Source organism: Cherax quadricarinatus, chromosome 37 (assembly GCF_038502225.1).
Source record: "Cherax quadricarinatus isolate ZL_2023a chromosome 37, ASM3850222v1, whole genome shotgun sequence".
Lineage (NCBI taxonomy): Eukaryota > Metazoa > Arthropoda > Malacostraca > Decapoda > Parastacidae > Cherax > Cherax quadricarinatus.
The window spans coordinates 18,488,640-18,514,507 of NC_091328.1; the positions used below are offsets into that span (position 1 = coordinate 18,488,640).

The 25,868-nt window shown below is 38.5% G+C and overlaps 1 protein-coding gene across 3 annotated transcripts in view; it reads left to right on the forward strand.

Moving 5' to 3' along the window:
• cyc (basic helix-loop-helix ARNT-like protein cyc) overlaps positions 1-25,868 on the forward strand; it is a 92,921-nt gene that overhangs the window by 51,791 nt on the left and 15,262 nt on the right. For all 3 annotated transcript variants that reach the window (XM_053795052.2, XM_053795044.2, XM_053795035.2), the window contains 2 exons: positions 1,193-1,335; positions 25,206-25,344. In XM_053795052.2, the coding sequence (XP_053651027.1) occupies positions 1,193-1,335; positions 25,206-25,344 (282 nt within the window). The remainder of the gene's footprint in view (positions 1-1,192; positions 1,336-25,205; positions 25,345-25,868) is intronic.

Genomic DNA, 25,868 nt, shown 5'->3' on the forward strand with positions numbered 1-25,868 from the left:
TGGTGAATGTGTTTCCTTTTGAAAAACTAGACATTGGTGGGAAAATGGCCTGTGTGGTAAAAAAATTAAAGGAATTATGAAATAAGTACGTACTCTAGTTGATAAATTTAGATAAGTGTATTAAAATGAATTTTATGTTTCATTCAAGGGGTAGGTAAAGGAGAGAGAATGGTGATGCCAGAGAAACTAAGGAAATAAGTGTTAGAATGTGTAAAGAAGCTGAAAGAATTGTTGTTCAACAACATGGAGGATAACATAGGCAATATGTGGTCATTTTCTAAAACCCACTTGATGTAGTTAAGAGTTTTATACAGTGAAAGCAATAATAATGTGCAGTAAGAATATGAAGTGAAGTAGAAAATGAGGAGAGTAAAATATAATTAAAAGATATATTGGTCAGTTATATGCAAAAAACAATCAGTTAAAGATACATTAGAATTAAAATATAGTTTATAAGAATTGTGATAAAAAATTAGTAGCTGTACAAATTCAGTACAGTATGATAGAGAGAGAGTTGATGGTAATTCAGGAGAAAAATTTTGAAAAAAATATTAAAGAAGAAAAACATTATTGGATGACATGAAAGTAGGCAAGGTAGAGTCTAGGAATGAGAAACACACACAGTATGTGCTTCACACTCCAAGTTTGTTGCCTGCTTTAAGAAAGTGTTTGGTAGAGGGTTTGACATCAGTTTTGTTTTCCTGGATAACTTATGTTAGACTACATTTAAAATAGATTTCATGAAAATTAATAATTTGAACATACTATGTTTCTCAGTATACTACTGATATTCTTTAGTAGTTCATGGTACTGACATGAAGTTTATTGTTATCCTTATTACTACATTTACTATACAGCTTGATAAATTCAATCTTTTACAAAGTTACCTCTCCTACTTTTTTTAGATAAATTTCATCATAAGGTCCCGTTATATTGGATGTTGGTGATTATAAAGGGTCTTGTAACAGCTTTTTTTATGTAGAAGAATTAATTTTACTTGCATAATAGGGTTTTCTCTATACTATTCAATCACTTGCTAGAAAAAAATGTTTTGTTAATATGCAGGTTTTGTATAATTTGTTTTATGTAAATTGTATTTGAATCTTATAAGTAAACTATAAATGATGTCCCTTGAACATTATAAAGGTTTCATTATAATTTTTTTTTTTTTTTTTTTTTTTTTTTTTTTTAGGTTGCAGTTGGACGAGTGCATCAACCATTGTTGGCCTCTAGTGTGCGGGAGACTTCAAGACTAGGCAGAGCTGCACCAGTTCAACGTATTGAATTTATTTCCAAGCATACCAATGATGGCAAGTTTGTTTTTATTGATCAGAGGCAAGTGTAATCTTATTTTAATCAAGCATGGAAAAGGTATATTGTTTAAAGGAGATTATTCTTGGTGTTATTTAAATTAAGAAACCAATGCAAATTTTGTTCAAGTGCTTTATTTTTTAACACGTCGGTTGTCTCCCACTGAGGCAGGGTGACTCAAAAAAGAAGGAAACACTTAAACCATCATTCAACACTTTCACCATCATTCACACATAATCACTGCCTTTGCAGAGGCACCCAGATATGACACCTTAGATGTCACTTCAAACAACCAATATCCAAAACCCCTCCTTTAACCCTTAAACTGTCCAAATGTAGATCTACCTTTGCATGCGTAGTGCTCCAAACATAGATCAATGTTATAAGTAAGTAAGCAAGTAAGTAAGTTTATTCAGGTATACACAAATACAGTTACATAGAATTATCATACATAGCAGCATATGTGTAGAGAACCTAGGATAACCCAAAAAAGTCAGACAGAGTGAGGGCTGAGGAAGGGTTGTTGAGGTGGTTCGGACATGTAGAGAGAATGGAGCGAAACAGAATGACTTCAAGAGTGTATCAGTCTGTAGTGGAAGGAAGGCGGGGTAGGGGTCGGCCTAGGAAGGGTTGGAGGGAGGGGGTAAAGGAGGTTTTGTGTGCGAGGGGCTTGGACTTCCAGCAGGCATGCGTGAGCGTGTTTGATAGGAGTGAATGGAGACAAATGGTTTTTAATACTTGACGTGCTGTTGGAGTGTGAGCAAAGTAACATTTATGAAGGGATTCAGGGAAACCGGCAGGCCGGACTTGAGTCCTGGAGATGGGAAGTACAGTGCCTGCACTCTGAAGGAGGGGTGTTAATGTTGCAGTTTAAAAACTGTAGTGTAAAGCACCCTTCTGGCAAGACAGTGATGGAGTGAATGATGGTGAAAGTTTTTCTTTTTCGGGCCACCCTGCCTTGGTGGGAATCGGCCGGTGTGATAATAAAAAAAAAATATAAAGGTTATAATATTTTCTTATTATTCTACAATGAAGATAACATCTTATTATCATACTAAAAAGACTATCTACTACACCAAGGTCATTAAGACTATCTACAATACGAGGGTCATTACTAGGAATATGGTAAAATTTACACGTATGTTAGCTAAAAAATAGAAAATCATTCCCCTCCCTTTCTGTAGCTACATTCATCAGACACCTTTTGGCACTCTTCTTGAACTAGTTCATGCTATGACTGGCTTTGACATGTGCGGGCAGTCTGTTCCATTCCTTTATTGCTGTACAATAAAAGGTGTTTGAAGGCTGGCCACTGACTGTGGGTACTACAAAGTTGTGCTCTCTCCCCCTAGTACTATGATTGCTTTGGTTCCCAACCTTGACAAAATTGACAGCAAGATATTCTGGACATTGTTTGTGAGCAATTTTATAAACATGATTTAGCTTCAGTTGTTTTACTCTGTCTTCAACATTCAGCATATCCAACTGCTGTAATTCATCCTGGCCTACATGTTCTCTTGGTCCCAGCCCCAGGATGAATCTTACGATTTTGTTCTGGGTGATTTGCAGTCTATCTTTCAGTTTTTTTGTCAAGGCAGAGTACCAAGAAGAGCATGCGTAATCCATATGGCATTGTATAAGGGCTAGACATAGGGTCCTGCGAGCCTCAGTAGGTAGACACTGTGCTTGTCTATACAGGAACTTCAGTCTGGCATTCGCTTTCTTTACTACACTGTTCCCTATCAATTCTCCTGACATGCATGGGTCAAAGGGGATTCCCAAATATTTTACTGATGAAACCAAAGTGATGGGCTCCCCATTACATTGAACATTAAAATTATTTACCCTTCTCAGTTTATGTTTCGTGCCAAAGAGAATGGCTTCAGTTTTCCCTAGGTGTAATGATAGTTTGTTGTCTACTAACCATTTGCTGCAGGACTCCAGTTCCAGTGTTAAAACATTAGCAATATCTTGTGGGTCTTTACCTGACACTAACAGAGCACTGTCATCTGCATACAGTAGGAGTTTGCACTTGACACTGATAGGCATATCATTGACATAACATAAGAATAATAAGGGACCCAGAATACTACCTTGGGGAACTCCACATGTTATCGGCAGGGGTTCTGATTCTGTTTTGTTGATTTTGACTATTTGTCTCCTGTTGCTAAGGTAGGACTTAAACCAGTCTACAGAACCTATACCTATAGCTTGAAGTTTATTACATAATATATTGTGGTTGACAGTATCGAAGGCCTTTTGCAAGTCTAAGGTTACCATACCTATGAGGTTCCCCTTTGACATTTCAGTTCTCAGGTAATCCATCAGATTAATAAGGGAGGTGTCGGTTGAGTAGGATCTTCTAAAGCCCGATTGATAGCTATGGAGAATGTTGTTGTCATTAAGGTACTTAACTACTTGAGAATACACCGCCCTCTCTAGAATTTTAGATATTATACTGAGTATACTAACAGGCCTATAGTTGCTTACATCAGACCTACTATTTTTCTTGAAGATAGGAGTAACTCTGGCCTCCTTGAACCCCTCCGGTACGGTATTAGTGGTGATTGATAGATTTATTATGTGAGCAATAGGGATTGACAGTTCAGAAGCACCATCTTTTAGGAACTTAGATGGGATGTTATCAGGGCCTGTGCTCTTAGTTGGGTTTAACCTGCTTAGTTCTTTTTGAATAAAGTCATGAGATACACTTACTAGTTGACAACTGTTTGGGGTTACCCCTTTATTGGTATAGTATGTTTGAAACTTATCAAAGTCTTTGTTAAAGGTATTTGATGCAGCTGGTTGTTTACTTACTAGTGTTGATGCAACAGATGTGTAGTAGGAATTAAAGCAATTTGCCACCTTAGATGTTTCATGGCATACCTCATTATCGATAGTGAGTACTATGTTAGACCTATCTACTGGCTTATGGCTATACCCCAACTGTTTTAGTTGTTGCCAGAGCTTTCTGGGGTTATGCTTATACTCTTCAATTTTTGAGCAGTAGCGCTTTGCCTTTGCTCCTTTTATAAGTCTCTGTACTCTGTTCCTCACCCTTTGGAATTCATTTAGTGCTGCAATATCCTGTCTGTTTGCTTTAAATCTTTTTAGCAGCTGGTCTCTGAATTTCATATTATCTAATATCTCAGTATTCATCCAGGGTTCAGTTCTTCGTTTAATCCTAACCTCTTTAACTGGTGCAATATTATCAAGGATGGTAGTGAACATTGTTTTGAATTTTTCCCAGGCATCGTTTACGTCCGTGCAACTTGTTATCTCTGTCCAGTCACAATTGTGTAGCCTATTTACCAGTGTTTCTTTACTGTAGTTTCTAGTTGACCTCATTTTTATTGTCCTGTGTAGGCCTATCCTATCCCTAGTGATTTTCCTGGTGCAGTAAATGATGAAATGATCACTAAGACCTGTGGTAATGACGCCTGACTGACTAATGTTCTCAGAGCGGTTACAAAGTATGTGGTCAATTAGGGTGGCTGAGAACTGTGTGATCCGGGTTGGAGTATTAATTAGTTGAGTGTAACTATTTAATCCTAGAATTTGCTTATACCTTTTGCATAGCCCGTTATTTTGCTGCTGAAAACAGATATTGAAGTCGCCCAGTATTATTGTCTTGCAATTGTTTTCAGCTCCGGACAAGACTCTGGAAAAGTCTTCTAAGAACTGGTCCTGGGTAGGAGGGCGGTAACTAGTTCCTACTAAGATGGGTTTGGTCTTAGAAAGCAGCACTTCAAACCATAGAATCTCCAGTTTATTGTTATTTAAATCAGGTCTTGGGTTGTAAGCTAAGTCATTTCTAATGTAGGCACATACTCCACCACCCTTTCTGTTCCTATCTAAGCGTTTTATATTGTAACCATCTATTTTGACCTCGTCGTCAGTCACCATATCATCCAACCAAGATTCAGAGATGGTTATAACTGCCGCCCTAATTTTGTTAGCTAGAATCCTAATCTCTGCCAATTTAGGAAGAAGTGATCTTGCATTGACATGAACAAAGTGAAGGCCTGTTTTCATAAAACAATCATAATCATCAATATATGGCAATGGGTCATTTGTATTAAAATTAGGTAAATCAATGTCATCACTGCTAAAGGGTAACTGTGCCAAAGTGCATTTGTTACACACAAAATGAATTCTGGCACCGTTGCTATAATTGTACATACATCCATCATGCACCCACCCCTTACACATTTTACATAAGGTGCCTTTTCTGTTTTTCATGCGTACTTTAGTACAGTGTTTGGTAGTGTTTGAGATAATAATGGCTGTATTGTCTCACATTGACCTATGTATGCATTACATATGGAGTTAAGGTTATCATTCCTAGCTACTAGACCGTCATTATCGCCGTCATTTATCTGTCTGCTTTGCCTCTGCACAATAGTTTGAGGTCCTGGATTAATTTGGATATCACCACTTAAGAGCGCTACAATAAGAGCTGTGTGCCACTGTTTTTGTTTGGGTATGCGGTGTTGCCATACCTTGCAGCGATAGTGACATTTACTTTTCTGGTAGGATGGCAACTGTTGGGCTTTTACTGTCCAGGGCGCTGTTACTCCATTCACCTTTTCCAGCCCCCATGACTGATTTCTTTCTTCATGGAATTGAAGAAGAAATATAAATATAATTATGGCAGCCTGTACCCCCCTAATGCCTGCCATTTTCACTCTTCACTCTTTTACTCATATACAATAATATTTATTTCTCTTTTCCAGTCCCTAGTACACTTAGTATCTGCTTTAGCAATCACCACTGAATTACTAGTAAAATTTCCTCTTCAAAACCCTCTTCACTGCTCACTTTTCCCTTAACTTCACAAAACCCTTACAGTTAACCCCTTATTACACACTCCCCTTTCCTTCTCACCTCACAGTCTGGCTTCCCCAATTAACTTCCAACTCCTTTCCATTCTGGTAGATCAGAAAGGTTTAATCCATGGTTTTATCCTTCCAAATCCCCCTCAATTCCATTTATCGGGGGTTGTGTGGTGTTGTTGACTGCCTGACCTGTTCTGCTGACACAGCCATTTTTAAAACACTGAGGGGAGTAACGCCACCTAAAACCTGACTTTCCTTGAGTTTATAGATATATTTGGCATTTTCTGCTATGATTCTCTCACTGTACACTGGTCAGCTGAATATAGGTCAGCTACTAAAACATTAACCTTGACTGTTTAACTATTCACTTCTTTCTCACGACTGGCACTGAGGGATATCCGACCTATAACCTTGGAGTTTTGTACTGTTGATTTGACGATGTCTCCTGTGTTTCCCTCTCGTTAGCACTGGTATAGGTGATATGATAGTGGTACAGATATGATGCTACTGTCAACAGATGAACGTCAGTAAAGATGAGAATTTCACTTCGCTAGTTGTACGTCTGGCAGTAGCGGCTGTTTGGATTCCGGTCAGCCATGTTTAAATGCTCAATTCTTTCCCTCGTTTGGCACTGAAGAAAAAAGTCCTACAGACCTGTCATTTCCTTGGAGATTTAGTTGATCAGGTTTTCTGCCATGTTGTCTTCCCGTTAAACACTGGTGCAGTTGATATGGAGGTCAGTTATTTCATTGTAGTGGAAAAGTCTCATGTCTGGTTCACATCTGGCAGCAGGTCTGGTACTTGAATGCCAGTCCCTCTTTTGTCATATTTAGTTCATTTCGTTGTCGTCACCATCAGTTTTTATGTCACTATAGGTTCCTTGCATGTTGTTGCAGCAGTACTTGCAAATTTGGCCGTCACTGGAGTTCGCATAGGCCCAGGGGACGGCAAGATATAGGAGTAGCTTTGTTGCTGCTTGCTGCGGCTGCTTCCCTTCAAATTCCTTCAAATTTGGCACAATAGGCTTAAGTCGCCTAGACATGAAAGAATGGGCCTGTGCACTCAGTGTGTGCACTATTAAAAAAATCTGGGAGCACTTAGTATCTTGTGGGAGCACCAGTTTAATTGAGCGCCAGCTAGAGCAAATAGTGTGGCAAATACCAGGGATTCACTGATGCCATGTCACATTAACACTCCCATTTTAAGAGGAAAGTAAAATTAGGTTAGATAAATACATGAGTGAGTGTGGGTGGGTGTGAATTGGACCTGACTAGCTTGTGCTACTAGGTCTGATGTTATGCTCCTTCCTTCAATGGATGTGACCTGACTAAGTGGGTCATTTGTCTAAGTTGGGGGGGGAGTATGACATGCACCTGCCTTGCATAGGCCTGTAGGCCTGTTGCAGTGTTCCTTCTTTCTTATGTTCTTATGTATTCGACAGGCTGGTCGGCTGGCTTGCTTTGGCTGTCTCTGACTGTCTCTCTGTCTATATCTCTGTCTTTCTATATCTCTATCTATATCTATCTATAGGACATTTTGTCTTAGGGACAGGAAGAGAAGGCAGAGGGTGTGTTTTCCTGGGGCTGAGATGGGGGATATTGTTAGCCGTCTGGACGATATGAAGGGTAATGGGAGCAATCCTATTATCTTCCTCAGTGCGGGAGGCAATGATGTTGGCAGACGTAGGAGTGAAGACCTGATTAGCAGGTATAGGACAGCAATAGAGATAATTAGGAAAAAGGGTGGGAACCCTGTGATATGTGGCATTTTGCCCAGGAAAGGAGTTGGAAATGAGTGGCTGTCCAGGGCAATTGGTGTCAACTGCTGGCTGGACAAACACTGTAAGGAAAATGCAGTAACATTCATAGACAACTGGGACCTCTTCTATGGCAGAAATGACATGTATGCCAGGGATGGGGTTCACTTATCTAGGTTTGGGGTGGGAGCACTGGACAACGCAGTGGAGGGAACTGTTAGGTCTTTAAACTAGAAATAGATAGTGGTATGGGTTTTCGTGGAAAATCAATGTATTGTATTCTGAGTGTAGCGATAGTATGAGTTTTAAGGAAACCAGTTATAGGCAGAATGAGGAATAATTATTGGGGAACATAGGAAAGTCAATGGCATTAGGTGATAAGGAGAGTAACAGGCACAGTGGAGGAACAGAAATCAGAAAAAAGAGAAGGGAGGTTTTTTAAAAATATATTATACTAATTAAGAATAAGACAGAGAATAGGATAGCAGATGAGCAAGGAGGCTTTAGGAAAGGTAGGGGGTGTGTGGACCAGGTGTTTACAGTGAAACATATAAGTGAACAGTATTTAGATAAGGCTAAAGAGGTCTTTGTGGCATTTATGGATTTGGAAAAGGCGTATGACAGGGTGGATAGGGGGGCAATGTGGCAGATGTTGCAGGTGTATGGTGTAGGAGGTAGGTTACTGAAAGCAGTGAAGAGTTTTTACAAGGATAGTGAGGCTCAAGTTAGAGTATGTAGGAAAGAGGGAAATTATTTCCCAGTAAAAGTAGGCCTTAGACAAGGATGTGTGATGTCACCGTGGTTGTTTAATATATTTATAGATGGGGTTGTAAGAGAAGTAAATGCGAGGGTCTTGGCAAGAGGTGTGGAGTTAAAAGATAAAGAATCACACATAAAGTGGGAGTTGTCACAGTTGCTCTTTGCTGATGACACTGTGCTCTTGGGAGATTCTGAAGAGAAGTTGCAGAGATTGGTGGATGAATTTGGTAGGGTGTGCAAAAGAAGAAAATTGAAAGTGAATACAGGAAAGAGTAAGGTTATGAGGATAACAAAAAGATTAGGTGATGAAAGATTGGATATCAGATTGGAGGGAGAGAGTATGGAGGAGGTGAATGTATTCAGATATTTGGGAGTGGACGTGTCAGCGGATGGGTCTATGAAAGATGAGGTGAATCATAGAATTGATGAGGGGAAAAGGGTGAGTGGTGCACTTAGGAGTCTGTGGAGACAAAGAACTTTGTCCATGGAGGCAAAGAGGGGAATGTATGAGAGTATAGTTTTACCAACGCTCTTATATGGGTGTGAAGCATGGGTGATGAATGTTGCAGCGAGGAGAAGGCTGGAGGCAGTGGAGATGTCATGTCTGAGAGCAATGTGTGGTGTGAATATAATGCAGAGAATTCGTAGTTTGGAAGTTAGGAGGAGGTGCGGGATTACCAAAACTGTTGTCCAGAGGGCTGAGGAAGGGTTGTTGAGGTGGTTCGGACATGTGGAGAGAATGGAGCGAAACAGAATAACTTCAAGAGTGTATCAGTCTGTAGTGGAAGGAAGGCGGGGTAGGGGTCGGCCTAGGAAAGGTTGGAGGGAGGGGGTAAAGGAGGTTTTGTGTGCGAGGGGCTTGGACTTCCAGCAGGCATGCGTGAGCGTGTTTGATAGGAGTGAATGGAGACAAATGGTTTTTAATACTTGACGTGCTGTTGGAGTGTGAGCAAAGTAACATTTATGAAGGGGTTCAGGGAAACCGGCAGGCTGGACTTGAGTCCTGGAGATGGGAAGTACAGTGCCTGCACTCTGAAGGAGGGGTGTTAATGTTGCAGTTTAAAAACTGTAGTGTAAAGCACCCTTCTGGCAAGACAGTGATGGAGTGAATGATGGTGAAAGTTTTTCTTTTTCGGGCCACCCTGCCTTGGTGGGAATTGGCCAGTGTGATAATAAAATAATTATACTAATAGTCGTAGTGCGAGAAATAAGATGGACGAATTGAGATTAGTTACAAGTGCGAGTAACGTTGATGTTTTTGCCATAACTGAGACATGGTTTAATATGAAAAATAGGGACATGCCTGCTGAATATCACATTCAGGGTTTTAAATTGTTCCAAGTAGACAGAAGTATTGGGAAGGGGGGAGGGGTGGCACTCTATGTCCGTGATCATTTAAATTGTTGCATAAAAATGGGTATAAAGTATGAAACACATACTGAGTCTGTTTAGGTAGAATTTTCAGAGGGGCATGAAAAATTGATTTTAGGCGTGATATACCGTCCTCCAAACTTGGAAAGAGACCGAGGAAGACTACTCTGGGAGGAAATTGTTAAGGCCACAAGGCACGATAACGTTGTAATTCTAGGGGACTTTAACTTTAGTAATATTGATTGGAATTTTCTGACTGGGGATTTGGCACACATCAACAGAGTAAGCCTGTCTTTCATAGGCTTATGTCCTGGGAGTGCCTTTTCCTCCTGAGTAATGTAGGTCCTGCTTGGCATTTTCTTCCAAAACAGGCCTGTTTCGTCACAATTAAACACTTGTTCAGTCCTTCACTGTCTATGTACTCCTTGAATTCCTGCACATATTTTTCAGCTGCTTTGTGGTCCAAACTGGCAGCCTCACCATTCCTTATCACACTATGTATGCCACTACGATTCTTAAATCTCTCAAACCAACCTTTGCTGGCCTTAAATTCACTCACATCATCACTAGTTGCAGGCATTTTTCTAATTAAATTGTCATGCAACTTCCTAGCCTTTTCACATATGATCACTTGAGAGATGCTATCTCCTGCTATCTGTTTTTCGTTTATCCACACCAATAACAGTCTCTCAACATCATCTATCACTTGTGATCTCTGTTTCGAAAACAAAGTTGCACCTTTGGCAAGAACAGCTTCCTTGATTGCTGTTTTCTTGGCCACAATAGTAACGATGGTTGATTGGGGTTTTGTATACAACCTGGCCAGCTTGGAGACACGCACTCCACTTTCATACTTAGCAATGATCTCTTTCTTCATATCCATAGTAATTCTCACTCTTTTTGCTGTAGGGTTGGCAGTAGAAGCTTTCTTGGGGCCCATGGTGACTTATTTTGCAGGTGCAATCACTAAAAAGGCTGTGATAATATGAAATGTTCCAATTGTATGCTTGGAAGCGACCGCAGTGGCTGGCTTGTAAACACTGGCACCCACGGAACAAGTGAGGCGGGCTCAGGCCGCACGTGGATGCGTCTCAAACAAATCGTGTTGAGCGAGTTTTTTTAGCGCTAGCCGAGGCAAAATTTTTGCGTTAAAATGTATCGCTAGGCGGATTTAACGTTATGTGATGCGTTCGGTAGGCGAGGGTCCACTGTACCTGGTCAGAAAAGTGGCAGATGCAGTTTAATATAGATAAATACAAGGTTTTGAAGCTCGGGAATGTCCATAACCATAGAATTTATAAGTTAAATAATGTAGAACTTAGCCATACAGATTGCAAAAAGGACTTGGGGATTATGATAAGCAGTAACCTTAAACCAAGACAACACTGCCTAAGCGTATGTAATAAGGCTAACAGATTACTGGGATTTATATCAAGAAGTGTAAGCAACAGAAGTTCAGAGGTTATATTACAGCTTTATACATCATTAGTAAGGCCTCACCTAGATTATGCAGCTCAGTTCTGGTCTCCATATTACAGAATGGACATAAATTTGTTAGAAAACATTCAGCGTAGAATGACTAAATTAATACATAGCATTAGAAATTTTCCTTATGAAGAAAGATTGAAGACCCTTAAATTACATTCACTTGTTAGACAAAGAATGAGGGGAGACATGATCGAAGTGTATAAGTGGAAGATGGGTGTTAACCCTTTGACTGTTTAAGCCGTATAAATACGTCTTACACGCCACTGTTTCTCACGTATATATACTAAATAATTCTAGCGGCTTTAAATCAAGTGGGAGAAAGCTGGTAGGCCCACATTTTCGTTTTTTTGGATTAAAACGCCGACTTTGAAGTGTATTTTCGTATAGTATTTATTGTTGTATTTGTGTTTTCATGGTCTTAGGTGATAAAATGGAAAACATATTACAGAAATAGAGATGATTTTCATTACTTTGACGATGAAAACGACCTTGAAACTGAGCTCAAAGTAGCGGAAATGTTCGATTTTTACCAATGTTCAGGAGTAAACAAATCACACCACACGTCTAATACACGTCAACTGGGGAGTCTAATATTCTTTTACTAGTGCACTGATATTATTTATACCACTTTTACAATAATGCAGTAGTCTGCATAACAGTAAATTTTGTATTTTTTTGTATGAATAAAAAATCAAAATAGAAAGCAATAATAATATAAGAGGGGCCTAGAGATGTGACTAATGAACAGAGGATATGTTATTTTAGTGCCAAGAATGTCTACCTTCTTTATTCTGGACCCTATTTTGAAATTGGCATCTTTTTTAATTTGCGTGAAATTGGCCAAATTGCCAATTTCTGACCACTATATTGGGTAGTTCAAATTGGTAAATGGGCGGTTTCTTGTACTCGGCTGATAGATAAAATGTAGTTCTAAAGAAACAGCTATGAGTTTGGTCAACTGGAACAACAGAATTGGCTGAAAACAGGGCTCAAAGTCGGCGAAATCGCCAATATGCATATGTCGCCCAGACCGCTAACTTCGTGGGAGCGTAATTCCGTGAGTTTTCGACCAAACTTCGAACTTTTGGTGTCATTACCATTGGGAAAAGATTCTCTATCATTTCATAAGAAAAAATATTTTTTTTTTTTTTTTTTTCTTTTTTTTTTTTTTTTTTTTTTTTTTTTTTTCAAAAATTTATCGACATAGAATGACAGTTTCAGAAAGGGGCCTGCGACAGTCAAAGGGTTAATAAAGGGGATATATATATAAGGTCTTGAGGATACAGTGGAACCTCTACTTGCAAGTTTAATCCGTTCCTCGCAACTGGATTTGCTAGTTTACAGAGTCAATTTTCCTCATTTAAATTAATTGAAATGCAATTAATCCATTCCAGTGGAATTCTGTACTTCAATAATTTCACCAATATCAACTCTACGGCTTCATCTAATATGATATAATAAACAATATAAATAACATAGAAACCTGATATATACTCTAAAATGAATAAAATATGTTATTCATGTAGTGGTATGGGCGGTGTCGGCGGTGGACGAGAATTTATCTGGACACCGAGCAAAATACTTCATGAATAATTTCGCTAATATCCTCTATACGGCTTATTTATCTATCACAGTTCATCTAGTATGACATAACAAACAATATGAATAACATAGAAACATAATATATACTCTAGAATGAATAAAATATGTTATCCATGTAGTGGTATGGGCGGTGTTGGCGGTGGACGAGAGTTTGTCTGGAGACTGGGCAAAATACTTCATGAATAATTTTGATAATATCATCTATACGGCTTATTTATATATCACAGTTCATCTAATATGACATAACAGATAATATATAGAAAGTGTTATAAGAAGAGCAGAGTGTATGGAGAGTAAAAGAAAGGTGAAGAGAGTGGTGAGAGAGTGCAAAAGGAGAGCAGATGAAAGAGTGGGAGAGGCACTGTCAAGAAATTTTAATGAAAATAAGAAAAAAGTTTGGAGTGAGTTAAACAAGTTAAGAAAGCCTAGGGAAAGTATGGATTTGTCCGTTAAAAACAGAGTAGGGGAGTTAGTAGATGGGGAGAGGGAGGTATTAGGTAGATGGCGAGAATATTTTGAGGAACTTTTAAATGTTGAGGAAGAAAGGGAGGTGGTAATTTCATGCACTGGCCAGGGAGGTATACCATCTTTTAGGAGTGAAGAAGAGCAGAATGTAAGTGTGGGGGAGGTACGTGAGGCATTACGTAGAATGAAAGGGGGTAAAGCAGCTGGAACTGATGGGATCATGACAGAAATGTTAAAAGCAGGGGGGGATATAGTGTTGGAGTGGTTGGTACTTTTGTTTAATAAATGTATGAAAGAGGGGAAGGTACCTAAGGATTGGCAGAGAGCATGTATAGTCCCTTTATATAAAGGGAAAGGGGACAAAAGAGATTGTAAAAATTATAGAGGAATAAGTTTACTGAGTATACCAGGAAAAGTATACGGTAGGGTTATAATTGAAAGAATTAGAGGCAAGACAGAATGTAGAATTGCGGATGAGCAAGGAGGCTTCAGAGTGGGTAGGGGATGTGTAGATCAAGTGTTTACATTGAAGCATATATGTGAACAGTATTTAGATAAAGGTAGGGAAGTTTTTATTGCATTTATGGATTTAGAAAAGGCATATGATAGAGTGGATAGAGGAGCAATGTGGCAGATGTTGCAAGTTTATGGAATAGGTGGTAAGTTACTAAATGCTGTAAAGAGCTTTTATGAGGATAGTGAGGCTCAGTTTAGGGTGTGTAGAAGAGAGGGAGAATATTTCCCGGTAAAAGTAGGTCTTAGACAGGGATGTGTAATGTCACCATGGTTGTTTAATATATTTATAGATGGGGTTGTAAAAGAAGTAAATGCTAGGGTGTTCGGGAGAGGGGTGGGATTAAATTATGGGGAATCAAATTCAAAATGGGAATTGACACAGTTACTTTTTGCTGATGATACTGTGCTTATGGGAGATTCTAAAGAAAAATTGCAAAGGTTAGTGGATGAGTTTGAGAATGTGTGTAAAGGTAGAAAGTTGAAAGTGAACATAGAAAAGAGTAAGGTGATGAGGGTATCAAATGATTTAGATAAAGAAAAATTGGATATCAAATTGGGGAGGAGGAGTATGGAAGAAGTGAATGTTTTCAGATACTTGGGAGTTAACGTGTCGGCGGATGGATTTATGAAGGATGAGGTTAATCATAGAATTGATGAGGGAAAAAAGGTGAGTGGTGCGTTGAGGTATATGTGGAGTCAAAAAACGTTATCTATGGAGGCAAAGAATGGAATGTATGAAAGTATAGTAGTACCAACACTCTTATATGGATGTGAACCATACCCCCGGCTGGGATTGAACCCGCTGTCATAGAGTCTCAAAACTCCAGCCCGTCGCGTTAGCCACTAGACCAGCAGGCAGTGGAGATGTCCTGTCTAAAGGCAATGTGTGGTGTAAATATTATGCAGAAAATTCGGAGTGTGGAAATTAGGAGAAGGTGTGGAGTTAATAAAAGCATTAGTCAGAGGGCAGAAGTGGGGTTGTTGAGGTGGTTTGGTCATTTAGAGAGAATGGATCAAAGTAGAATGACATGGAAAGCATATAAATCTATAGGGGAAAGAAAGAGGGGTAGGGGTCGTCCTCGAAAGGGTTGGAAAGAGGGGGTAAAGGAGGTTTTGTGGGCGAGGGGCTTGGACTTCCAGCAAGCGTGCATGAGCGTGTTAGATAGGAGTGAATGGAGACGAATGATACTTGGGACCTGACGATCTGTTGGAGTGTGAGCAGGGTAATATTTAGTGAAGGGATTCAGGGAAACCGGTTATTTTCTTATAGTCGGACTTGAGTCCTGGAAATGGGAAGTACAATGCCTGCACTTTAAAGGAGGGGTTTGGGATATTGGCAGTTTGGAGGGATATGTTGTGTATCTTTATATGTATATGCTTCTAAACTGTTGTATTCTGAGCACCTCTGCAAAAGCAGTGATAATGTGTGAGTGTGGTGAAAGTGTTGAATGATGATGAAAGTATTTTCTTTTTGGGGATTTTCTTTCTTTTTTGGGTCACCCTGCCTCGGTGGGAGACAACCAACTTGTTGAAAAAAAAAAAATATAGAAAGTTGAGTGTGAACATAGATAAGAGTAAGGTGATGAGGGTATCAAATGGTTTAGATAAAGAAAAATTGGATATCACATATGGAAGAAGTGAATGTTTTCAGATATTTGAGAGTTGACTTGGCAGCGGATGGGTTTATGAAGAATGAGGTTAACCATAGCATTGATGAAGGAAAAACGTTGAGTGGTGCATTGAGGTATCTGTGGAGACAAATAATGTTATCCATGGAGGCAAAGAAGGTAATGTACGAAAGTATAGTGGTACCAACATTCTTATATGGGTGTGAAGCTTGGGTTGTAAATGCTGCAGCAAAGAGATGGCTGGAGGCAGTGGAGATATCATGTCTAAGGGCAGTGTGTGGTGTAAATATTATGCAGAGAATTCGGAGTGTAGAAATTAGGAGGTGTGGAGTTACTAAAAGTATTAGTCAGAGGGCTGAAGAGGGGTTGTTGAGGTGGTTTGGTCATTTAGAGAGAATGGAACAAAGTAGAATGACTTGGAGAGTGTATAAATCTGTAGGGGAAGGAAGGCAGGGTAGGGGCCATCATCAAAAAGTTTGGAGGGAGGGGGTAAAGGAGATTTTGTGGGTGAGGGGCTTGGACTTTTAACAAGTGTGCATGAGTGTATGAGATAGGAGTGAATGGAGATGAATGGTTTTTGGGACCTGAGGAGCTGTTGAAGTGTGAGCAGAGTAATATTTTGTGATGGGATTCAGGGAAACCGGTTAGATGGACTTGAGTCCTGGAAATGGGAAGTACATTGCCTGCACTTTAACCCTTTGACTGTTTTGGTCGTATATATACGTCTTACGAGGTACCGTGTTTGATGTATATATACTCATAAATTCTAGCGGCTTCAAATCAAGCAGGAGAAAGCTGGTAGGCCCACATGTGAGAGAATAGGTCTGTGTGGTCAGTGTGCACCATATAAAAAAAATCCTGGAGCATGCAGTGCATAATGAGAAAAAAACTCCGATCTTTTTTTTAATTAAAATGCCGAATTTGTGGTCTATATTCGTATAGTTTTTATGGTTTTCTTCTCATTTTCTTGGTCTCATTTGATAGAATGGAAAACATAGAAATAGAGGTGATTTTGATTGGTTTTACCATAAAAAGAACCTGGAAATGGAGCTCAAATCAGGGAAAATGATTGATTTTTGCCAATGTTCAAAAGTAAACAAATGATGTCATTGTCCAATAAATGTCCAACTAGCCATTCTAATATGCAGTCATGAATGGGTTGACATTATTTGTCCAATTATTACAATATTTCAGTAGTCTGAACAACAGTAAATCTTCTATTTTTTGTTTGAATAAAAATTCAAAGTAGAAAGCAAGAGTAATATCAGAGGGGCCTGGAGATGTGGCTGATGAACAAAGAAAATGTTGTTTTAGAGCCAGGAATGTCTGCATTGTTCATTCTGAATCTTATTTTGAAATTGTCATATTTTTTAATTTTCGTGAAATTGGCCAAATTGCAAATTTCTGACCACGTTATTGGGTAGTTGAAATCAGTAAATGGGCAGTTTCTTGTACACAATCGATAGAAAAAATGGAGTTCTAAAGAAATAGCTATGAGTTTGGTCGACTGGAACAATGGAATTAGCCGAAAAAAGGGCTCAAAGTGGGCGAAATCGCCGATTTGTAAATATCTCCGAGGTCGCTAACTTTGCGAGAGCGTAATTCCGTCAGTTTTCCATCAAATTTAAATTTTTTGGTGTTATTACAATCGGGAAAAGATTCTCTATCCTTTCATAAGAAAAAATAATTTTCTTTTTTTTTTTTTAACCCTTTGACTGTCGCAACCCCCAATCCTGAGGTGTCTCCTGGTGTCGCAAAATTTAAAAAAAAAAAATTATTTTTTCTTATGAAATGATAGAGAATCTTTTCCCGATTGTAATGACACCAAAAAACGAAATTTGATGGAAAACTGACGGAATTATGCTCTCGCGAAGTTAGCGACCTCAGCGCTGTTTACAAATCGGCGATTTCGCCCACTTTGAGCCCTATTTACGGCTAATTCCATTGTTCCAGTCGCCCAAGCTCATAGCTATTTCTTTAGAACTCCATTTTTTCTATCGATTGAGTACAAGAAACTGCCCATTTACCGATTTCAACTACCTAATAATGTGGTCAGAAATTTGCAATTTGGCCAATTTCGCGAAAACTAAAAAATATGACAATTTCAAAATAAGGTTCAGAATGAACAATGCAGACATTCCTGGCTCTAAAATAACATTTTCTTTGCTCATCAGTCATGTCTCCAGGCCCCTCTGATATTACCCTTGCTTTCTATTTTGAATTTTTATTCAAACAAAAAATAGAAGACTTACTATTATGCAGACTACTGCAATACTATAATAATTGTATAAATAACATCAACCCATTCATGACTGCATATTAGAATGGCTAGTTGGACATTTATTGGACAATGACATCATTTGTTTACTTTTGAACATCGGCAAAAATCAAACATTTCCCCTACTTTGAGCTCCATTTCTAGGATCTTTTTATAGTAAAATCAATCAAAATCACCTCTATTTCTATAATATGTTTTCCATTCTATCAAATGAGACCAAGAAAACGAGAATACAACCATAAATACTATACAAAAATAGACCACAAAGTCGGCATTTTAATTAAAAAAACGGTCGGAGTTTTTTTTCTCATTATGCACTGCGTGCTCCAGGATTTTTTTTATATAGTGCACACTGACCACACAGACCCATTCTCTCACATGTGGGCCTACCAGCTTTCTCCTGCTTGATTTGAAGCCGCTAGAATTTGTGAGTATATATACGTCAAACACGGTACCTCGTAAGACGTATGTATATATACGGCCGCGACAGTCAAAGGGTTAAATTTTGCGACACCAGGAGACACCTCAGGATTGGGGGTTGCGACAGTCAAGGGGTTAAAGGAGGGGTCTGGGATATTGACAGTTTGGAGGGACTTCTAAACTGTCATATCTGAGTGCCTCTGCAAAGACGGTGATTATGTATGAGTGATGGTGTAAGTGTTGAATGATGATGAAAGCATTTTCTTTATTTTTGGGTTTTTCTTTTTGGGTCACCTTGCCTCTGTAGGAAACATCCGATGTGTTAAAAAAAATAATAATGATTTTTAAATGTTGCAGTGAGGAGGAGGCTGAAAACATGTTTGAGAGAAATTTATGGTGAATATTATGCAAAAAACTAAATCAGAAATTATAAAACAATGAGTAGTTGCAAAACATATAATTCAGAGGGCAAAAGAAGGGTTGTTGAGATAGTTTGGCTATGTAGAAAGATTAGAACAGAGGGTAGGTAGTAAGTTGGTAGACAGCAACTGCCCAGGGAGGCACTACCGTCCTGCCAAGTGAGTGTAAAACGAAAACCTGTAATTGTTTTACATGATGGTAGGATTGCTGGTGACCTTTTCTGTCTCATAAACATGCAAGATTTCAGGTACATCTTGCTACTTCTACTTACACTTAGGTCACACTACACATACATGTACAAGCATATGTATATACACACACCCCTCTGGGTTTTCTTCTATTTTCTTTCTAGTTCTTATTCTTGTTTATTTCCTCTTATCTCCATGGGGAAGTGGAACAGAATTCTTCCTCCGTGAGCCATGCATGTTGTAAGAGGCAACTAAAATGCCAGGAGCAAGGGGCTAGTAGCCCCTTCTCCTGTATAAATTACTAAAGTTAAAAAGAGAAACTTTCGTTTTTCTTTTTGTGCCACCCTGCCTTGGTGGGATACGGCCGGTATGTTGAAAGAAAAAAAAGAACAGAGGGTGTATAAATCCAGGGTGGAGGGAAGGAAGGGAGAGAGGGGGGTGAAAGAGGTTTTCAGTGGTAGAGGCTCGAGCATCCTGCAGGCATTCTCAATCAGTATGAGTAGAGACAAGTGGTTTTTAGGGCTTGATGTGCAGGTTAGGTGGTAAGAAGTGGGAAGTACAATGCTTAGACTCTGGAGGAGTATTGGAACTGTTGCTTTTCAGTGGTTATGTGAATTGTAATGTCCACACATTCATTCAAGACAGCTGTTGAATGAATAACTGTGAATGTACATAATATTATAGGTTACCCTACTTTGGTTGGAAGTAGCCAGTATTGTTTACAAAAAATCACAAGTTGATAAAAGCATGTGGGAGGGAAGGTAGTGAGATAGAGCATAGTATTATGGCTGGCTAGGAGCACAGAAGAAGTGAGGATTAACTTAGGCATGTAATGTAATATCAAAGGATGACTGCAATTATACATTGAAAGTTATACAGTAGACCATTATATTACACAGATTTATTTGCCATGTTTTGGTTATTGCACTATTGAAAAATTGCGACACAGTTTTGTACACTTCGTAAAACTAACTTAACACGGCTCTGTTTGTGGGCACAGAAAAAATTTCCCCAGCCACCCTTGACCCTCCCACCATCACCATCCCAGTCTTCATGAATAGTGTTTAGTTCCATTGTCTTAGGAGCTAGCTGTGTTTGTGAATTGTTTTGATCTTTTAATTGCCATATTTCGTATCCGCCAAGCAGTCATAGCACCCAGTAGGCATACAAGTGTTGCTGAAAGTGGCAAGAAAAGGAATAAGTGTTTAAGTCTTAGAATTAACCCTTTCAGGGTCCATCCCGTAGATCTACGGCTTTACAGTGAGTGTCCAAACCGTAGATCTACGCCATGAGCTCAGCTCACTCTGATAAACTGTGAGTGGTACATTTGGGCCTAGATATGAGAGAATACATCTATGTGGTATGTGTGCACCACATAAAACAGATCCTGCAGCACACTGTGTATAATGAGAGAAAAAAACTGAAATCATGATTTTTCGATTAAAACAGCAACTTTGCAGTGTTTTTTTGTATGTTTTTTATAGTTGTATTTGCGATTTCTTGGTCTCATTTGATAGAATGGAAGACATATTACAGAAATAGAGATGATTTTGATTGGTTTTAGCACTGGAAATGGCTTGAAACTGAGCTCAAAGTAGCGGAAATGTTAAATTTTTGCCGATATTCAAGAGTAAACAAACGACCTCACACATCTAATACACGTCAGCTGGTGGGTCTGATATACATTCACAAATATGGTGATGATATTTATACAATTATTACAGTATTGCATAACAGTAAATCTTCTATTTTTTGGTGTGAATAAAAATTCATTATGTGAATAAAAAATCAAAATGGAATTTATTTGTAAAGCCTCAAAACATAACTAATGAACAGAGGAAATGTTAGTTTAGTGCCAGGAATGCCTACATTCTTTATTCTGGACCCTATTTTGAAATTGGAATATTTTGAACTTTGTGTTAAATTGGCCAAATTAACAATTTCCGATCACTTTATTTTGTAGTTGAAACAGTTGACTTGGCGATTTCTTGTGCTCAATCGATAGAATAGAAGTAATACTAGTGAAATAGCTAAGAATTTGGTTGATTGGAATAATGTAATTGGCCTAAAATGGGAGTCAAAGTCGGCAAAATCGCCGATTCGTAAATATCGCTGACACATCAAAATTCGCGAGAGCATAATTTCGTCAATTTTCCACCAAATTTCGTACTTTTTGTTTTATTACCTTCACAAAAAGATTCTCTACGATTTCATAAGAAAAAATAACAAATTTTTTTTTTTTAAATTCTTGGACACTAGTGCGTGACTCCAGATTTGGGCCTTGGACTCTGAAAGGGTTAATGAAGAAAATAGAGATATTAGACAAGAGATAGCCTATGACCTTAACAAAGCGTCACTTTGTACAATTAAAAAGAATGAGGTAAATATACGAGTTTATGTGATGACTGACTGACTTGACTAACTGACTTATTTGACTGACTTATTTGACTGACTGACTTGGCTGACTTGACTGACCTACTTGACTGACTTGACTTACTGATTTCACTGACTTACTGACTTGACTGACTGGCTTGACTGATTTACTGACGGACTGACAGACTTTTTCACTGAAGAGGACCCTGACAAATCTTGAAGCAGTGCTCTGAAACGGTGTCTAGAGCAGCTGATGCTTTATTGTCAGCTCAAGCTGCCACCATGTTGTGGGTCAGCAGTCAGCAGGGGGAAGGGGGAAGACCTACAACCATCCCCTGCCACCCCCGACACTCCTGGCACCACCATCCCAGCCTTCGTGAATAGTGTTCAGTTCCATTTCTTAGGAGCTAGCTGTGTTTGTGAATTGTGTTTTGATCTTTTAATTGCCATAACTTGTATCTGCCAAGCAGTCATAGCACCCAGTAGGCATACCAGTGTTTCTGAAAGTAGCAAGTGGCAAGAAAAGGTGTTTAAGTCTTAGAATTAACTAAGAAAATAGAGATATTAGACAACAGATATCCTATGGCCTTAATGAAGTGTCACTTTGTACAATTAAAAAGAATGAAGTAAATATACGAGTTTGTGTGATGAATAACTGACTGACTTGCATGACTGACTGACTTATTTGACTGACATACTTATCAGACTTACTTGACTGACTTGACTGATTTACTAACAGACTTAAAGTTAGACTTTTTCACTGAAGGGAACCTTGACAAATCTAGCAGAAGTGATCTGAAATGGTGTCTAGAGCAGCTGATGCCTTTCCGTCAGCTGTATAATGTACTGCAGGGTAAAATAGAACAGAAATCCATTACAGAATTTATGCACACTCCAGTACAACCATCGACCTCAGTACCAGAACCTCTACCATCCACCTCAGCCCAGTAGGGCCACAGCATAACTCTCCACTCTCTTCACAATCATCGATGCGCACTAGCTCCCACAATTTAAGGTAAGAAATATTATTTCTGTTGCATTTGTAGTCTTAAGCAGTAAAAACAATATAATACATCACAACAGTGAACTACAATTACATATTCACTTTTATTTTTGTAAAATCTGGAGGTCTAAAAAAAAGCTGTTTGGTTTTTTGGGACTCCCAGGAACGTAACTGTATTTTTCCCATAAGTTCTTCAGTTTATCTAACACAGATTTACCCAACATGGCATTTTCAGGAACGTAACTACCATGTAATATAATGGTCTACTGTATACTGTACCAGAACATAGTTTTTTTTTTTTTTAACAAACCAGCCGTATCCCACCAAGGCAGGGTGGCCCAAAAAGAAAAATGAAAGTTTCTCTTTTTAAATTTAGTAATTTATACAGGAGAAGAGGTTACTAGCTCCCTGCTCCTGGCATTTTAGCCTCCTCTTACAACACGCATGGCTATCGGGGGAAGAATTCTGTTCCACTTCCCCATGGAGGCCAGAACATAGTTACTACAGTTAAAGTCTTTCAGATATTTTGCAAGCATTTGATATAATTACAGTGATGTAAAGGTGTCTGTGGGTGGTGGCTTCATTAGAATGTCATTGTAGCACTGATATCTGTGTTCTTTGGAAAGTCATTCTGAAAATAATTGATAACGAAATTGTTTCACTTTGAATTATCCTGCCTTGGTGAGAAATGGTTGATTTTATTTTTTTAGTGTTCTTATTAGTAGGTATGAGTTGAACCTACCTAGCATGGGCCAGTAGGCTCACCACAGTCCTCCCTCTTTCTTATGTTCTCATGAATGTATTGGTATGGTGACCTTTAACTATAGTGCAGTAATAGATAATACTGTATCAACATTTTTAGTACAGCTTCTCCTCACTTAATGATGGAGTTCTGTTCCTGAGACCACATTGTTAAACAAATTCATTGCTAAGAGAGGCACATACTATAATGGTAGTGAGTTTGTGTTAACCATCTTCAATATTGTTTTAATGTCACCTTTGCAACATTTATAAAATTTCTGGTATATTTTTAAATGTTTATACAGTAGTGTACTGTATATTGAAATAAACAGAATAGAGGAAATCAGCCCTAATACACATTATTTAGGTATGAATACTGGTCAGAGAGCCTGTTGTGAGTCCGAAGCATCGGTAAAAAAGTACATCGCTAAGTGAGGAGAGGCTGTATTAGAACTGGTACTGAACGAGTGTAATGCACTTAAGAATAATTTCTTATTATACAGTCCTGTATATGTAGCAGTGTCATTACATGAGAAAGGCAGACATTGTTAGATATTTGACATATTTTGTATGTGTTTGTAATTGAAGGAACAATGGTGTGCTCATGATGTTCTATCCTCAGTATTAAGTTTGCAATAAAGTAAACACTAACTCTGTTATAAAGCTTTTGTTGCCTGCCCTCACTCACTTGAGTTGTGTCTTTGCTGTGATAATGCATACATAATATCTTCATTACATTAAGAAATTTAGTTGAGCATTTGTTTTTTATTGTAGCCTCTTATGCCCTTCACTCTATTTCTTTGAAATTAAAATCCCCAACAATTTTTTTTTTTTGAACTTCACTTGTTAATGATTCTTTTAAGTATATCAGTAGTATATCGGGGCTTCTTTCCCATATATGTAGTTAAGTGGTGTGTGTTGTATGCATTTTCTCTTGTTTAATTCAGTAGTGGATTGTATACATTTACACATATTATTATTTTATATAAGTTTATTGATTTATATAACAAAAAATACCTTCATTAATTTTATTAGAATTTTACATTCAGTATCATTTTGAGATTTTTTATCAGTATTTCTAATCCACATTTCTGACTGTCCCACACACAGAATGCTCTTTCACACTCATCTTTCTTTGTGTTTCCTATAACTTAGTTCATATTAAAATAATATTGTTTGATTTATTTTTATTTGTAATATCTCTTATCTCTAGCATTTCACTCTTAGACTGTCACTCACATAGATTAGCATGAATGTGGCCAGTGGTGCTTACATAGATTTATGCATAAATCATAGCACCCTCACATATGCTGAGTAACAAATTTTGGCCTAGACATGAGAGATTGGGTCTGTATAGTGGGTGTGTACGGAATTAAAAAATCCTGCCCATGCAGTGCTTGATGGGAATAGCTTACCTCTGACTTTGTATTTGGGTTAAAAGAGCAACTTCGGGCATTTTTTAGGGTGGTTTTATTGGCTGCTTCTTGGCGCCAACTGATAGCTTGGAAAAGGAGAAGATTGGAAGTGGCCTGAAACAAACCACAAAATAGTGGAAATAATCAGTTTTTGGGGATTTTTCTAAGGAAGGGTGGGGGTTACCTTTACCCTTCCCTTGATCTGTTATCTGGGCTTTTGCTAAGTCTGCTGTAATTATTGGGATGGCCTAACCCATAACTAAGCATTCTTTGTCATGGTTTAATAGCTGAGAAATAGAGAAAAACATAGATTATTTTTTGGTGTGGTGGATTCAAAATGGAGGATATTTGTTGTATAGGAAAGGCCTGGGGACATGATTTATGAACAGAGGGGAAAGTTGCTGTATTGGCTAGAATGCCTTCAGTGTTTGTTTTGGACTCAGTTGTTGACATGGAATTTGTCAAAAGATAGTGTAAAAAATTTCTAAATATTTGTGCATGTTTTCCATGGTACTCATTTCTTCACCTCTTCTAGTTTCTCTATTGTATACTATTTATGTACATGAATATTATATACATATCATCCACACAACTCTTTATTCATAATATTGATGAATAAAATACTTCCTCCAGGGCCTCATTGTTGTTGGGTTGGTTACCTCAAGAGCTTCTTGGATCAAGCATGTATGAGTATTTTCACCAGGATGATATTACTTTCCTCACTGAAACTCACCGAGCCACACTCCAAAATTCTGAAAGTTGCACTACCCAGGTGAGAATTAACTCAAATCTAATTTCAGAAGAAAAAAATATATAATTAACCTTTAAGCTTATGGAATTGTGTATGAGTGTCCATTAACAACCTGCTTTCTATCCTATAACTTTAAATTTCTTAATCCAGCTTTTCTTAATAATTTTGTATTATTGATATTTGTAGCACATGGAGATCACATTCAGATTTGGGGTCAGTAAATTCAAAGGTACAGATTCCCATACCTTTCGCACTCCTCTCTACGCTATTCCATTCTCATACCTCTCCTGTATCTGTCCCATACCCCTTTAATTCACTGTAACACTCAGTCACATTGGCACTTCTCTTACTGGCTGGGAGGAAGGTAGACAGTCACCTTGATGCTCCTATTGCTGAGTTGGAGAAAGGTAGACAGTCATCTTGATGCTATTCTTGCTGAGTGGGGGGAAGGTAGACAGCCATCTTGATGTTTTTTTTTTGCCGAGTGGGAGGAAAGTAGACTCACCTTGATGCTCTTCTTGCTGAGTGGGAGGAAGGTAGACAGA